The 17,281-nt window shown below is 45.1% G+C and overlaps 2 protein-coding genes across 2 annotated transcripts; both read right to left on the reverse strand.

Annotated features, from left to right (window-relative positions):
* Window positions 1-422: 422 nt before the first annotated feature.
* LOC114802375 (AN1-type zinc finger protein 5) lies at window positions 423-10,224 on the reverse strand. Its single transcript, XM_029001228.1, has 6 exons — window positions 10,078-10,224; window positions 8,718-8,919; window positions 8,467-8,572; window positions 4,533-4,654; window positions 4,231-4,338; window positions 423-3,738 (listed from the first exon to the last, which is right to left on the reverse strand). The coding sequence occupies exons 2-6, from the start codon at window positions 8,875-8,877 to the stop codon at window positions 3,590-3,592; spliced, it is 645 nt and encodes a 214-aa protein (XP_028857061.1). The 5' UTR covers window positions 8,878-8,919; window positions 10,078-10,224; the 3' UTR covers window positions 423-3,589.
* A 105-nt stretch (window positions 10,225-10,329) lies between these two features.
* Window positions 10,330-15,672, reverse strand: plin3 (perilipin 3). Its single transcript, XM_029001227.1, has 8 exons — window positions 15,495-15,672; window positions 14,702-14,776; window positions 14,427-14,622; window positions 12,548-12,630; window positions 12,196-12,427; window positions 11,616-11,962; window positions 11,296-11,514; window positions 10,330-11,209 (listed from the first exon to the last, which is right to left on the reverse strand). Exons 2-8 carry the CDS (start codon window positions 14,762-14,764, stop codon window positions 11,072-11,074), a joined length of 1,278 nt encoding a protein of 425 aa, XP_028857060.1. The 5' UTR covers window positions 14,765-14,776; window positions 15,495-15,672; the 3' UTR covers window positions 10,330-11,071.
* Window positions 15,673-17,281: the final 1,609 nt, after the last annotated feature.

Genomic DNA, 17,281 nt, shown 5'->3' on the forward strand with positions numbered 1-17,281 from the left:
TGATTGTTATTCGGAAAATCCACAGCCTCCGCTGCGTTGTGTCGACTACCTGTCAAATATTTAAAATAAGGGCGCTGGCATTCCACTGGAGGCTCCAGAACCGGGGAGGATGATGATCCCAACTCCACAACTAGGCAGTAGTGTGTTTTCTTCCACCCATGGAGATGGGTGTGGATTCCTCTTCAGACGTTCTGGTTTAGCTGGAATTATGTGCATGAACCATCAGAACCAGAGGGTGTGGACTGGGTGGGGAAATCAGACCTGTTTCTGACGCTCGGCGAGGCTGCAGATATGACGGCAATCTTCAAAGTGACATGCATTTGCTGCCTTTTATCTTGATAATAATTGCAACTTCATTGTTAAATAATTGCAAATACTTCGTTCATTTATTGAAATGGTCAAGAAACCAAACAAAAACACAGTTAAATTTAAAATAAACTTTTGCAATTTTATTGTTTTATACGTACTCTTACACATCATACAATCCTAATTTTGAAAAGAACAAAAAGATATCTGGTGGTGTCTCTGGGGAACTGGTGTGTCAAAGGAACTGAACGCGTTGGGTGTTCAGAATCCTGCTGGACTGATCCTGCACCGGAGCTCAGTTACAATCGGTCAAACAGTTTTGATGTGTGTTGCCCATCAGGCATTGGTCAAATACCTCAGTTACAATCTGGACAATGACCAGCTATGTTCTAGGTGATGCTTCAGTCACTGGTTAGTTAAATGCATATAAGCTACCGTGAGCATGACGTAACGTGCCAAGATAGCATTCCGTTCAACTGTATTACAATGATTATGGCTGAAAAACATTTTATAAATAAAAACCAGATTTAATTAGATGAAACTGCCTGCAATGGACAAGATACAGTGATGGGGCTAAATTATTGCCATATTGTACATTGACCCAGAAGAACAGAAGGCCACAAAATTGAGTGATTAGAAATCATCCCCCAACCAAAACAAGGGCTCCATGCGCTTTAGTTAAACAGACAAATTATCGAAACCTCGACAGCCCTATCAGCTACATTCACATTACACAACCTCTAAAGAAGTAGTGTTTCCCCAGAGGTCCATTCACGACCTCACACGCGGGCACTCAAAACAAAAGCTTGGGTTGGCACTATTCTGTTAACAAAATGGGCCACGTTCATCAATCTGTCAACATTCAGCAACCAGAGCCGCAGAAGTCACAAAAAAATTCCAGTATTCATATTTAACAAAAAACAAAGAAGCTAATTTTCCTTCATATGCCACTAGCTGTTAACTAGAGGTCAAGAGAGTGGATAGGAACGATAAAAAAAAAAAAAAAACTAAATTCCTCATTAGAGACACGTGTCTGGATCAAAGCTGTGGAGGACAACCATGACACTTTCCTGCCAAGCCTGAACCACTTAGACCTGTCCTCTCCTAAGTCCTTCTCTAACTGGCAATGCAAAGGCGGATAACACCCCAACAACAGATGTTCCTGAATTAAGTCATGGTAGAGTTCTGTTTTAGGCATAGAAGGTCATTTGGTGACTGAATTAATTACATTCTAAAAACCATGTCAAATTTGGTAGCCACATCCAAATCAATTCTGAGTCAGATTTTTTTTTTTTTTTTACGTGATATGAACAGCAAAAGGCCCTTTTATGCCTAGATTGGTCATTGAAAATGTGAACATCGGGACCACTGTGAAGTCATTTTGTGTGAAAACATCAAGGACAAACATACCCTTACCCCCAATCCCCCAGATTAATTCAGCCCTTTGACAAAACAGATTCTTTTCTCCAGGGTACAGGCATTGAGTCTTTAAAAAAAAAAAAAAAAAAAATCCACAAGACAGCACCGCTGCATTTCGCCCCTTCCTTAGACAACCGACAAACACTGAAGACGCATAAATATTTTTTTTTAAATCTTCCAGCCCCTATGGAATACCTTGCAACATTCTACATTACTGTACACTAGATAGTAGCCATATGGTATTTACATCTGAAAGCACAACAGAGTCCCATTAAATGGACTGTACATGTCAGCTCCATGCAAATTGCAAGCACGGTACTGTAATCCTGATATTCCTGCTCATTCTGCTGGCCTTGTGCAGACATGCAACTTGTACACTACTTGGGAGAAGGTGCTCCTTCCTTGAGGACCAGGCTAAGCATGGAACACTGTACAGTTGTTACACATTCGCCTTTTATTGTTTTTTATTTAAAAAAAAAAAAAAAAAAAAAATGAGACTTCATCGGTTCATTCACTGGTCTGCTGGTGGAAATCAAACATGGAGATGAAGTCATTTGTATCGAAGCTCCATGCCTCTGTAGTTGCCTTTTAAATTAGGAATCATGTCATAACTCATGCAGTTTATATGTGCAGTTTAAAAAAAAAAAAAAAAAAAAAAAAAAAAAAAAAAAAAAAAAAACCTGTTGAGCTCTATATATTGATCTGACAGCCTTAATTTTGCATTCACGGTTATAGATTTTGTTAGTTGTGCTTTGACTAAAGAGTTAATTTCTCTAACTGCACTCAAGATATTAAAAGGATTCATAAAATCACATAATTGCTATTATTTTCCAAAAGTATACATAGATGAAAATGTTTTAATATATAAATGTTTCAGTACAGATTTAGTTTTTCCCCGACACACGATGCCAATCCTCCAGTAATAACCAACCAAATGCTAAAAAAAATAATAAAATAAATAGAACGCAATCACACAACTCAAGCTAACTACAATATATTAATATAGATCTTCTGATGTCATACGCTCATTAAAACAGAAAAGGAGGAGGGAAAAAAGTATCATTCATTCATTCATTCATTTATGTCAAGGTTCTCTCAACACAACACCCCCAACCCACCCCGCCAACAACAGTTCATGCACCCAACATTAGTAACGATAAGTCAGTATATCAAAGAGAAACATTTCCTGTAAATGCACAAGCTGGGATTTTGACATGTCATGAGTAATTCACTGAATAATGATGAAGTAAACGTGAACTAAAAAGGGGTCTGATGTGACAGTGACTGGATATGGACTAATCTGGGAGTGATTTGCTATATTGTAGGAGCACCGTAAAAATTGTGCTCCAACACAGCAACTCCCAAAGCACCGAGTCCACCCTTAGTGCTGATGTTTCAAATCCCAAAACCAAGTCTCTGTCCGTGTATGGATCACAACTCCCAAGACTACTGCTGAGGGAATATATAATAAAAAAAAATTAAAAACACACACTCTTGTCCACTGAGACAGCGTATCAACCAAATGACCCCCACCCCCCCAAATAAAATATTATAAGGGTAAAAACTAAAATGTCCTACTTCCCCAGAGCAGACTAATGTCCACACACCCCTTCTGTACTCTCCCTAACTCTCAGGTTAAAGCATCACACACACTTATAATTCGCTCACACACTAGCACAGGCGCACTTTCACTCTGAGAGAGAAAGGGAGGTACGTACGAAGGGAAGGGCTGGAAACGGGCTGTAATACTGCGAAGCCCACCCACTTTATCCTACCATGAGTAAATGAAGCCATTTTATCAGGTACTACTTTGTGCCACCACTGGTTTCAAACTTCAGGTCAAACGCGCTTTCTTTTGATGTCCTCATAATTTTTGGATTTTTTCAGCCACCACGATAGGGTTCTCCTTGCGGATGCGTACAGCAGCAGCACCTCTGTAATCGTAGGGACAGTCGTGCTTGTCCGAGTAGCGGTGGATGGCGCAGAACAGGTTGCCACAACGACAGTCAAAGCCTTGGAAATATGGAAAACAGTGAAGATTATATGGTTGTGGGTCAGTTAACGAAAAATTAATAAAACAAACCTCCTCTTACAATATTTCAACTGTGAGTTGAAGCCATCCCAATGCCTGCATGACTAGATCACTTTCTCACTAACTAAACACCTTAGTTCAACCGGATTATCAAACGAAGTCTGAAAACGAAAGGCTGAATGGCTGCCCGAGTGCAGACACCGTATGGGCAGGGTGATGTGAGGAGTGAGCGCCTGCACTGCCCTGTGAAATGCACCACTGCCTTGCAGTATGCGGCCGGAAACTCGGCAGCCCACTGCCTTCACATCAAACATTCGTAGAAGGCACAGAGTTGGAGACTGTTCATTTTCCATTCTAATAAATAACAATAATAATATCTAATAATAATAACAACCAGCTTTCAGATCACACTGATCACTGAAGGAAGATCAGAGTAAATTGTCCCACTGGAGCAGCAGGAAAAACATGCGTACCAGTGAGCCCCACTTTTTTCCGACAAGTGAAACATCGATTCTTCTTCTTGTTTTTGTCAGGAGTCTGATCTCCATCAGAGGATGCCTGTGCTGCCTCTCCTATGGGTGCTGTAAGAGAAGAACAAGATCGCTGAGCATCGAGCATCACCACCAATTAAACGGTGTCCATTTGTCATCCTTGTTGCTCGCATAGTAAATCAATTGTGAAAAATGCTTTAGAACAACCTACATGCCAACGATTTCCTCAGCGAGACTCAAATCTGGGAAAAATATTAAGAAAAGATACAAGACACACTTCTTACCTGGTGATTTGGATGAGCCCTCCTCTTCTTCCTCCTCAGCGTCTGCCCGGTCCGAATCAGTGGCACCAGTTTCCTGGGAGATACTCATTGCAGTCATCTGCTGGGTAACCGGACTGGGAGAACTGTAATATGACAAAATACCGGGCCATGATCAGACAACCTGCACACCAGAAGTGCACGTAGCGTCTAGAGCTGGGCGATTAATTAATGTCAATCAATGCTGAAAACCGTCGATTCGGGTCATCTTATGCACGTTTGAAAGAGTTTAAATGACTTCACAATGTTACCACACAGCGGACCGCTCTCTGCTATATTGCCCCGCCCCTTCTGAGACCAGCAGCGCACATGTTAGGTGACAAACTTGTCGCCAGATCTGCCAGTCATTTGGAAGTGGTTTGGACCTGCATAGGAATCTCCGTAGCCTCACCAATCAGCCGGGGTTTGAGGAGCGGAGTGGTGACCAATCCTTGTTTCAATCCACATTTATTATTCATTTCACTAGTTTGTCTGTCTCGTTGTTGTCTGCATGTTTTTTGTTAAATGTTACTCTTGCGCTGCCTGTGTCCCCCGTTTGCATGTTGTGTAGCCCAGTTTGTCCGTGTCGCACACGTGCACTTTATGTCAGTATGTACATTTACGGCATTTGGCAGACGCCCTTATCCAGAGCGACTTACAACGTGCTTTCAAGTTACCATCGATGAAGAGATCAATTCCGGTTCACTAGGACCCCAACTATGAATACAATCTTTTTATTCACTCTGTAGATTCTGTACACAAGTTCGACAACAAGAAAATTACAATTTAATCTAAATATTCTTTAAAGAGGAAGGTCTTGAGCTGTCGTTTGAAGGTAGTCAGTGACTGAGCTGTTCTGACCTCGAGGGGAAGTTCATTCCACCACCGAGGGGCCAAGATGGAGAAGAGTCTAGATGAATGTTTTCCTTTTACCTTCAGAGATGGAGGGACCAGGTGAGCAGTACTGGAGGCTCAGAGTATACGAGGTGCAGTGCGGGGTGTAATAAGGGCTGTGAGGTAGGATGGTGCTACTCCATGTTTGGCTTTGTAGGCCAGCATCAGTATTTTGAACCTGATGCGTGCAGCTACTGGGAGCCAGTGGAGGGAACGTAGCACAGGGGCGGTTTGGGGGAGTTTGGGAAGGTTGAAGATCAGTCGTGCAGCTGCATTTTGCAGTAGTTGTAGAGGTCAGATGGTACATAGTGGTAGACCAGCTAGAAGGGAGTTACAGTAGTCCAGTCTTGAGATTACTAAGGACTGATCCAGTAGTTGGTTCAGTAGTTAACTTTGTCAAATGTTACACGTGGCACCAGGTTCCGGAGAAACGTCATTTCGCTTCACTAACACGTATATACACGTATATAGCTGAAATGACAATAAAGCTCAACTTAAACTTCAAGACCGATCAGCTGGAGCTTGTGATGGGTAACTTCTATAAACAGATTTCATTGGCTAGCGCTTGCTCCACCCATGAAAAGTGAAAACTTAACTTTCTGCCGCAAGCAACAAGAGTAATGGCCCCACAATTCAGTGAATGAAAACGCCTTTAATGTGTCTGTGTGAACCCAGCCCGACAGACACTAGCGGCCAATGGCAGCAGCGTCTTTTTCAAGCAGCATAGACAGGGATGACAGGGATCCTGGTGGGAAGAAATTACAGATGCAGTGACATTTCATGCATCACTTTTTTTGTTGTGGTTGTTGTTACGTTAAAGCCTTATTCCAAAATTAATTAAATGCATCTTTTACTCCAACACCCCCATAATGACAATGTGAAAATGTATTAATAATAAATAAATAAATAAATAAACGAGAAACCACATGTACATACGCTCATTACTACTCGATGCCTCTTTGGCAGCAATTACAGACTCTGGTCTTTTTGAATATGATGCCACGAGCTTGGTGCACCTATCCACGGCCAGTTTCACCCATTCCTCTTTGCAGCACCTCTGAAGCTCCATCAGGATGGATGGGAAGCATCGGTATGCAGACATTTTAAAATCTCTCCAGAGATGTTCAATCGGATTCAAGTCTGTACTCTGGCTGGGCCACTCAAGGCCATTCACAGAGTTGTCCTGAAGCCACTCCTTTGATATCTTGGCTGTGGGCTTGTCAAGAGTGCTCTGGAGCAGGTTTTCATGCAGGATGTCTCTGTACGTTGCTGCAGTCATCATTCCCTCTATCCTGACTAGTCTCCCAGATGAAAAACATCCCCAGAGCATGATGCTGCCACCAACATGGGGGCAGTGGTGACCTAGCTGGTAAGGAAGCGAATCTGTAGTCGGAAGGTTGCCAGTTCGAATCCCAAGCTCGGGTGCCACTGAGCAAAGCACTGTGCCCACACACTGCTACCTAGGCGCCTGTCATGCTTTTCCCTCTGACCATCAGGTTCTCACCTCCCTGACGAAGGCCCTACAGTTAAGGTGGACGGCCAGCTCTAGGAAGGGTCCCGGTGGTTTGGAACTTCCACTTTAGGATGATGGAGGCCACTGTGCTCATTGGGACCTTCAAAGCAGCAGAAATTTTTCTGTAACCTTGCCCAGATTTTTACCTCTAGACAATCCTGTCTCAGAGGTCTACAGACAATTCCTTCGACTTTATGCTTGGTTTGTGTGCTCTCTCAGTGCTTTCTCTCCACAGGTGGACTCCATTTAAGCTGCATCAAGGATGATCAGGGGGAAACCGGATGAATCCGAGCTCAACTTTGAGGAATACTTATGTACATGTGCTTTCTCAGTTGTCATTAAGGGGTGTTGTGTGTACAATTACGAGAAGAAAAAAAAAAAAAAAAAAAAAACAGAATTTAATCAGTTTTGGAATAATGGAGACATGATGCACTGTATCAAAGATATGGTGGCCATTTAAATAAAGCAATGTTTTAAAAATCCTGGTCTACATTATACCAGTCATTTACTGTTTCCTACATACTGTGAAACCTCTGAAAATGATGTTATATCCTCCTTTCTAGAGCATCTTATAATAAATGTGCCTTACACAGTTTTATTGTTAAATTATGGATAACATTATATTTGCCAGTGAAACTGAATAATTTGTAGAATACTCAAGCAATAAGTGTGGTTTGTTACCTGTCAATACAACTGATCATTAATCTACAGCTACCAGCCATAACATTTTGATCGACTGCCTACAATCTGCCTACAATTCTTCTCTTTCCACCAAAAACCCTGACCAGTTGAGGAATGGACTCCACTTGGCATCAGTTTACTTTCTCCCAACACCCCACAGATACTCGATTTGGATAGAGATCTGGAGAATTTGGAGAACATGGTGAAGAGCATGACACTGCCTCGCCAACTTGCTTCTTCCCATACTGGACAGAGGTGCCTTGTCTTCCCCAGTGAGAAACACACACGACCATCCACATGGTGTAAAAGAAGACACGATTCATCAGACCAGGCCATGCAGCTCTGATGCACAGAAGATGCTTTTAGTAGCAGGCACAGGTCAGAGGCTACGCAGGACCACATGCAACAAATTGCAATGCACTGCGGTTCCTTTCTATTAATACCAGTATGAACTTTTTCAGCTATTTTGGCTTCACTACTGGATCCTCACATACACCAATCAGCCCTGGCCACCTACAACCCTGTCAGGGACACACTGGTTTTCCTTCCTTGGACAACTCTTTGTAGGTCTTGACTAACGCAGATGAGGAACCTCACAAATTCACCACAGTCATTGAAGGTCTTCTTGCTCAACCGAGCCACCTAGCCCCAGACATGCCAGGTTCAGGCTTCACCATGTACAGCGATGATGCAGACCAATCCTGCAGTGTATTACCGTGCCACTCTCAATGAAATGTTGGTGTAAACCATTAAGTTTAGTTGAGTTGATGCAATGAAACAGCAAAAAAAAAAAAAAAAAAAAAAAAAAAAAAAAAACAGAACAATTGTTACCTAGAGGTTCTTTCTTCAGGCTGGACAGGCCCTTCTGTGTTGGATGCAGGAACACTCTCCACAGACACACTGGAGGCTCCTGGAGAACCCACTGGGGATGTAGCAGCTGACCAAAAGAGACAAGTATCAGCACACAGAGCTTAGCTAGAACCTCTGGGTTCACACCTGAATGAGAAAGCCACCACTACCTTGTTCTCCAACCCCCTTTAGCAGCCCCACCACCCTTTTGGATCCCTCGCCCATCTTCCTACCTTTCTCACCTGGGGGGCTGGCACGCCCCCCTCCCTGTTGTCTCTGCAGGTGTTCCTTGTAGCAGACCGAGCACATGCCGTTGGTGCGGGGATTACCATAGAAACCGCAGCCCATGGTGCAAAGCATTGGCACTTGCGTCTGATTGGTCTCCTGAGCCATTCTCTCTGACAAAAGGGGCAAGGGGGGTGGGAGAGGACCGTCCTGGAAATGAAGTTGAATAGTTAAAGACAGACTAATAGCTACTGCCTCACAACAATTTGCTAAAAGAGTTTGGCATCGCCCCCCCCGACATTCGAATCGCCCGCGAAGAAGGTTTCAGGGGTCACCGCTGAAAGCAAACTTTGCTTTTACTCTAGTCCAGGGTGAACAGTCTGGGTCTATTGTACCAAACGTCCAGTACATCAGAACAATGACTTAGCGCTCTGGAAAGAACCTGCAAACATACACACACACACACACACACAAAAAGGCAGCGTAGAATAAAGGTGTGACATGGAGTTGTGTTCTTTGTTCCTTTACGGTTCTGATGCTTTTAATGGCGGATAAACATCCGAACAAGTCCCAACTTTCCACACAGAGGAACTGTATGAAGCGTTCGGCCTGACCTACCAAGCGAATACATACATATACATAGAGACACACACACACACACATATATGAGGAACGCTGACTGAAGATAAAGAAAGTTATCACCGACCGACAGCATGCGTGGCGAGGCCGGCAAGCTCCGGATCTCGCACCTAACAAGGACCCGTTTAAAGTGACACCCCGCAAGAAGGGACAAGGCCACTACTGATAATAACCACGAGTAGACGGAACGCCACAGAGACCCCGCTGCTGCAAACAAAGGACCGCGGCGTTCCGATGCTCGCCGATACATTAGCTTGTTAGCAGCTATTTCCGGACACGGCGCGTCGCTGCACGACCATTCCGAAATACAGGCGAGAAAAAAAAACATGATGTCACTCGACGCTGTCCCGACGTGTCCGAGGACACCCCGGCGATCGATCTCGCCTGCGGCCGGACGCGGAGGTTGCGGAGCGGGTCAGGCGAGGCGCATCAACCCCCCCCCCCCCCCCCTCCTTGGCCAGATCGGAAAATATCACGGGCTTCGGGTAGATATATCCAAACAACCCAAAAAGCGGCCACGTTTAAACGGCGCTGTGAAATAAACGCGGCGCCGTGTAGCCTGCGTAGCCTCGGCCGCTAGCTGGCGTGTAAACACGGCGGCGGAGCGGTGCGCTGCGTTAGCCTAGCCGCGCTAGCCGCTCGCGCTGGGACGCCGAGCAAGGGAAAAAAAGCGGGTCGCCCCGCCGCCGTCCGCGCCCGACCTTCCGCTCCCGCTTCGGCGGCGATTACCTGCTACGCCGGGCGACGGGACCGGGAGCGCCGTGCGACCTTGGTGCCTCGGACGAGCGCAGGTAATCCGCAGCCAGCCTCCGTGCGCGCGGCCTTCTCGCCACCAGCGCGAGCTCCCGTCATTCGGAACAACGGGCGTGACGTCACGGCCCCAACTCCGTTTACTGGCAACGCGGGGCTGTGGAAGACTTTCACGTCAGTGTACAAATACAGGAAAGGAGCTTAGTTGTAGTTTTGTAGGTTCTTGTGTTGTTGGTTTACGATCATTTTATTTCCAAGAAAATACATTTACATTTATGGCATTTATCAGATGCTCTTATCCAGAGCGACTTACACTCAGTAGTTACAAGGACAGTCCCATGCCCCATGGAGCAACTCAGGGACACAATGGTAGGAAGTGGGATTTGAACCTGTGACTCTGTAGTCTTCTGGTTCATAGGCACTAGGCTACTACCATCCCAATAGGCCGTGTCATTTATTGATCTTGCACATCTGTAAGCAGCTGCCCTGGGGCGCCACCCAGTTGGTTGTTGGCAGAGGCCAGCGTGCCCCGAGCCTTCTCCAGCAGCTCAGAGGTGCATGGGATCTGCACCACAGGCTAGGCGGGCTTTTACCAGGGACTGCCCCAGAGCACGCTCACAGACCTTGGCAGACAGTTTCCCCGGGTGGGCAAAGTAGCTAGGTCAGATTTTTATTTTTAAACAGTAGAACTGATACATACTTTTAAATTCCAGGACAGACACTTGCTTATATTTGTTCCATGAAACGTTCGGTAACCCAGATCAGGACTAAATACTTTTTTTTAATTAAAAGGGTACATACAGCTCTGACAGTTGTTGACATGAAATTGTCTGCAAAGCCTCTTCACGCTGATGGTATTCAGACACGGTTTAATACTGATTTTATTGCAAGTGCACAATTTTATTCCCACTTCCAAGAAAATAGATCATGTAATTTATTGATTTTAGTACATCTGTATGCAAACATGCTACCATCAGCCATGACTTGGCGGGCCTAGGTGGTCTCCACTCTCCCCTTTCTCAGTGATCTGAGGGGCAAAAGGGCCCACCAACCAATTCAGAGGAGTGTTATTGAGAAGGTACTCCATTACACCATCCAGAGATTGTCGCACCTATGGAACAGGAAAGACCCCCTGTCTTTATTTCAGACATTCGAGAGAATCAGCCATAATATAAAGAAATAAAAATCGCTATATACCTGTGCTAGCTGTTTGCGACTATGATCCAGAATAAGTGGTGAAAGGGAGCTGGTGTTGCCCAGAGAGAAGTGGAGGTCTTCGGCAGCCTTGCGAGCGCTGAGCAGCTGCTCCTGCACAGCCCCAGGAAGTCCCTGAGCGCTCGACACCACGCCACAGCATGCTGCCCGCAACTGGCCACTCAACCCACGCACCATCGAGAGAGTCCGCCACTCTAACTGCTGAATAAATTAATATAAAAATGTACTAAATCATTAAAAAAAAATGATACATTTCAATGGAGAAATAAATAAATAAATAAATAAAAACGCATACGCCCTACCTCCCCATGGTCTTTCGTCGAGTCCACTTCAGACTCTGCCCCTGTCTGGTCATCTCGGGGCTGGTCTTGCTGCCACTCTTTCCAGCGCTGCAGCAGCTGCTCTGGGGCGCCACCCAGTTGGTTGTTGGCGGAGGCCAGCGTGCCCCGAGCCTTCTCCAGCAGGTCGAAGGTGCTCGTGATCTGCGCCACAGCTGCATGCGTGGTGTCACGGGCGATGCGGGCTTTTACCAGGGACTGCTCCAGAGCACGCTCACGGACCTTGGCAGACAGTTTGCCCAGGCGGACAAAGTAGCTGGGGCTAGAGCCCACCTCAGATACCATTTCTTCATTCGGTTCAGCAAGCGCAGCTGTGGACGGAGTAAGGACGCTCATCAGAACGGGCAAAATACCACACAAATCACTGTGCTGATATCATTGTTTATTAGGAGTTCAGAATCATTTAACACTGGTGAAATCTTCCACCTTCTTAACCTTAAATAAGTGCATAATCTTCAATTCCGTGACTTATCAAACATGATCAGATCCATTTTGAAGGTCAATGTGAAGGAGACTTGGACAGTGTAAATGGACGTTCCCTCACCCAGCTCTCTATCGCTGAGGGGCAAGTGCTGGTCCACCCAGTTCTCCGAATGGGTCAGAGCCAGGCCCATCCCGCTGCTGACCATCTGACCCATGCGGGTGCCCATCACAGTGTTAATGCCCTCGCTCACAGCAGCCCGGGTCATCTCCACGCCTCCCATTACCGCCCCCATCACAGCTTCCTTGGCCCCAGCCACAGATTGGCACACCTTCCCAACCGTGTCAGACACAAGCTGGAGATGGGGGATGGAAAAACAACCGTCATGTTCTAATGTGGATGCCAATCCCTGAACGGTACAACGGCATTCCTGCCGCTCTTTAAATCAGTGGAACACGAATGAAGGCGACTTCACCTTATCAGCAGGCTGCTGCAGAATCGGGAGGTTTTGCTCCACCTTATCCAGTCCCTTCATGGCATATTCATTCACAACAGCAACTGCAAAACGAAGAGCGGTGAGAAAATGTTATGTTTATAAGGATTTGTATGAACATGGTCATAATATTATATTCAGATTGTTACTTTGTAGTTTTAGGGAGAAGTTTCACATCGAGTGAACAATTCATTAGTACGAAATTATATTGTGGGAGCAGATTTAGGAAACTGATCACCTGTACTTGTCGACTATTGATTAGGGGTCTTAGAAAGTATCAATACAGCAATATACAGACATAAAATATAAATTTTGTATATACATTGAGTTCAAAATTCAGTTCTGAGTTATGTTGTTTTGGCTGAATTTTTAATGTTATGTGATCTACACAGATTGTACACGGCATCTTATATTTCAGCTCTGGCTTTACATTTTCAGTGAACTGTAGACTATTGCAATATGTACAGCATCACAATATATCATGATATAATCATATTGTGACCCGTGTAATGTATCGTGAGATCCTTGCCAATACGCAGCCCTAGTTCTGATCCAGTACCCAATCAAATGTGGTCATAGCATCGGTCATATGTCCTTGAATGCGACGCATACAGGAACTCACTACATCCACAATAAGGAGTACATGAATGGGGCAAAATACGGTCAAATCAAAGGATTTATTTTCCTGTAAAACATAGCACTCAAGACACTGGAGAAACAAAATGAACGTTCATTCCAAATCAATTTCCAAATAGGAAAATGTCACTTTCTTGAATTTATAGCAGGCACGTGCCCAGAAAAAACATGTGCCACGAAGGAATAATCTGATCTAAGCATGCTAATCTTTTTAAAACAGCAAAAAAATGTAAAAAGGACCAGCAGAGGACCATTACAAAAGTTGAAATTCACTTTTATACAAAGACAGCACAACAAACTGTTAAAAAATGTTAAAAATATATGAAAAATAAAGACATGTAGCCACCCCTCAACAGGTTTCCACACCAGCGTCTCCAAATCCCGTTTCTTATCTTTAGACGGGGGGTTTCGAAATGAAAGACTCAGTCTCTATCACTGAAAAATATATTTCGCATGAGGACATGCTCACGCCTTAAAAGAGTTGGTAAGCAGGCATTAAAAAAAAAATCTGGGCCTGAGGACTCAAATTTGAGGTTTGAAGCGAATTTAGATTAGCTTTGAGCTTGGTCGGCTTAAACAGGGTGCAATGGGCACAAAATCAAGCATTTTTCAACAAAGAGGACTTACACAGTTAACGAATGCCCACTGGACTTCATTTAATCCAAGAGGGGGGACGAGTATTGATCACTGTTGCTAAGCGCCACATGATAGACATTGATGAGTGTCTATAGTGACATTTTTGTAATAGGATTTAGGCAAACTGGAGATTCATAAGTAACTAAATCTACGGATGTTTTCACAATATTCAAGTTCATGGAGAGAATTAAAAACTCAACTGAAGATGTTAATGACTGGGACCACAGCATTTAAGGGGCAGTGGTGGTTAAGGAAGCCGGTTCGAATCCCGATCCGCCAAGGTGCCACTGAGCAAAGCACCGTCCCCACACACTGCTCCCCGGGCGCCTGTCAAGGCTGCCCACTGCTCACCAAGGGTGATGGGTTAAATGCAGAGGACAAAATTTCACTGTGTGCACCGTGTGCTGTTGCGTATCACAATGATGATCACTTCCCTCTTTTTTTTTTTTTTTTTTTTACTTTAAGCATGGTACGGTCACCATGGAGATGTGCTGAAACCCTGCTGATGTTTCAACGGAAAGGGAACGCATGTGCCCGTCTCTGCCCCCTGCACAGCGGGCCACGCTCGGCGCCAGCTCTGCGCACTCACTTTGCGGTTCCAGCCGGTCCAGCAGTGGTTTGGAGCCGTTGGAGGCGGCCGCGGCCAGCGTGCACATCCCACTCTCTGCCGCGTCCATCACGCCCTTCAGCAGGGGCACGCTGTCCTTCGTGCTGCTGTACGCGTTGCAAACCGCCCCACAGGCGGAGCTCACCAGGGGCAAGTTGCCCACACGCGACATAATAGTCTGAGGTCAGAAGAGGGACACGTTCAGATTAGTACAGCGCCCATCCCGACCCAGCTCCAGGCGGAGGGCCGCGGCTCACCTGTTGCTCCTCCGACACGGGCGAGTCCGCGCCGAGCGAATTGGACTGCTGGTTGGCTGCCATCTTCAGAGACCTCTAGACAACACGCGGAAAAAACAGCATTATGCATCTTTTTAAAAAAAATAAAACCAGAAAGATAAGGTCAGAGGCCGAGCTGGACGGGTGGCGAGGTGACATGTCCACAGCGACTTACAAATCACATATTTACAGGGACAGTCCCCCCGGGGGGGACATACTCTGGTTTTAGTTGACTTTTTACACTCTATTCAGATGTATTCATTTCGGGGCCGGCACCACAGTCCCGAGTTCTTCCCGATTCCGAAGCGCCTTGCCCACGGACAGCGAGTGGGGTTTGAACCCGCGACCGCGGCACTGCGTGGATGTTCTCGGTTCTCGGGACTGAAGGCTTCTGTCGGCACGTCGCGGTGAAGGTCGCGGTAATACGAGCGCCTGTCAGACCAAAGTCTGTCCCACGACAAACCCCACAAAACACGCACACCGAGTTCGGAAAGAAAGGAGCGACGACGGAGTCCGGTCCGCCACAAACTCTTACCAACGAGAAAAGGGAAAAAGAAAGAAGGAAAAATGAAAGAGGGAAAAAGAAAGAAGGAGAGAAGGCGAACACGTGCAGAGGAACGACGGCCGAAGACAGCGCCGGATTAAAAATAATAATACTTCCGACGAGATTATGTAGCGATAATAATAATTATTTAAAAAAAAAAAAAAAAAAAAAAACGAGGGAAGGAGGAAGCAGGGGCCGGACCTGGTACATTTCCCCGCGGTTTGTACCGACCTGCCGTGATCTGTCCCCCCGCAGACGACGACCTGTCGGGCTCCGCTTTTCTTATCTCTTGTTCGGTTGGTTCTTTTTTTTCCTGCCAGCGGGCAACGTCCGACCGAAAGTCGTCTCGACACACACACACTTTACACACACTTACACACACACACTTTACACACACACAAGAGGCGTCTGAAGGCGGGGAGCGTCGCCGTCAGCCAATCCGCGTCCGTTCGGAACAACGCGTTATAAAGACGCGTCTTTCGGGGTGATTTATAGCCGACCCCTCAAGACCTGATCTGATCGTTCGTTCCGCCGCGGTCCGGCTGTAAATGTAGTTTGTTCATACAGTACAGGCCAAAAGTCTGGACACCTTCTCATTCAATGTGTTTTCTATATTTTCATGACCATTTACGATTCTCACTGAAGGCATCAAAACTATGAATGAACACATGTGGAGTTACGTACTTAACAAAAAAAGGTGAAATAACTGAAAACGAGTTTTTTATTTTAGTTTCTTTGCTCTGATTACTGCTTTGTACACTCTTGGCATTCTCTAGATGAGCTTCAAGAGGTCGTCACCTGAAATGCTTTTCCAACAGTCTTGAAGGAGTTCCCAGAGGTGTTTGTTGGTCCAGCTCACCCCAAACCATCTGGATTGGGTTCAGGTCCAGGTGACTGTGGAGGCCAGGTCTCCACTTTTTGTTAAGTACACAACACCACATGTGTTCATTCATAGTTTTGATGCCTTCAGTGAGAATCTACCAACGTAAATGGTCATGAAAATAAAGAAAACACATTGAATGAGAAGGTGTGTCCAAACGTATGGCCTGTACTGTACATCAGATCGAATTTTGATGTGTAAAAGTTGAGTTTTGGAGGTGTATGCACTATTTGACCATCTAGAACCTGCCTGTTACAGTTCATATTCATGAATGTTGATTCATAGTTTTTTTTAAGGGCTGAAAAGCTGAAAACCTTTTATTCTGGTAATTCAAAGTCTTAAAAAAATTTTTTTGTTCATTAGATTTGTCTCTTTTTTTCTTATTCACAATGTTCTTAACGGTCCTGCATATCGTCATTCCTTAGATTCTTATAACCAAAAAAGAATGTTTTGTGTATTATTTAAATATACAACGCACTTAAAAAAATCTTCTCTTACCCTCTTGTCAAAAAAAGACAGTTCTATCGCCATCCTTTAATAATTTTTTCTTCATAACACCCTATTCCTCCTTCTCCACTCCCCCTGGCACCATATACACCTCCCGACTGTACATTGTAAATCATTTTTGTGTTTTTTAACGGAATGGCAAGTTATTTATTCCCATGCGTTCCTCCGCTCATACCTGCATGAATGTGACTGTGTGTTGAGTTGTGTTGTGTTCTTCTTCTTTTGCACAGGATATGCTCTTTTAGCCCATATTCTGTGTAATAGTTTATGCCACCCTGTTCAGCTATGGGCCAAGAGAATAATTATTACAATATTACACCTCTGTCTGAAGGCCGTGGATTGGACTGTGATTGACAGGTAACGCCTTCTTGCAGTGGTCATTCCAGCGTCATGTCACTAGATGTCACTCTGTAAAAACATGCAGGACGCACCAGGAGAGACACGTCAATGTTACTGCTCAGATGGCTCAAATTTTACTTACACTGGATTAAGTAAATGGCTGTGCCTTCATATTGTGGGACTTTGATCTTTGATCTTCAGTGTAAGAAACCTACATCTCAAGTCCAGGAGACCAGACTCAAGAGGCTCAGAGAAATGTCTCCTTAACTCTAAGTCCAATAATCCATGATGG

Source organism: Denticeps clupeoides, chromosome 13 (genome assembly GCF_900700375.1).
Source record: "Denticeps clupeoides chromosome 13, fDenClu1.1, whole genome shotgun sequence".
Lineage (NCBI taxonomy): Eukaryota > Metazoa > Chordata > Actinopteri > Clupeiformes > Denticipitidae > Denticeps > Denticeps clupeoides.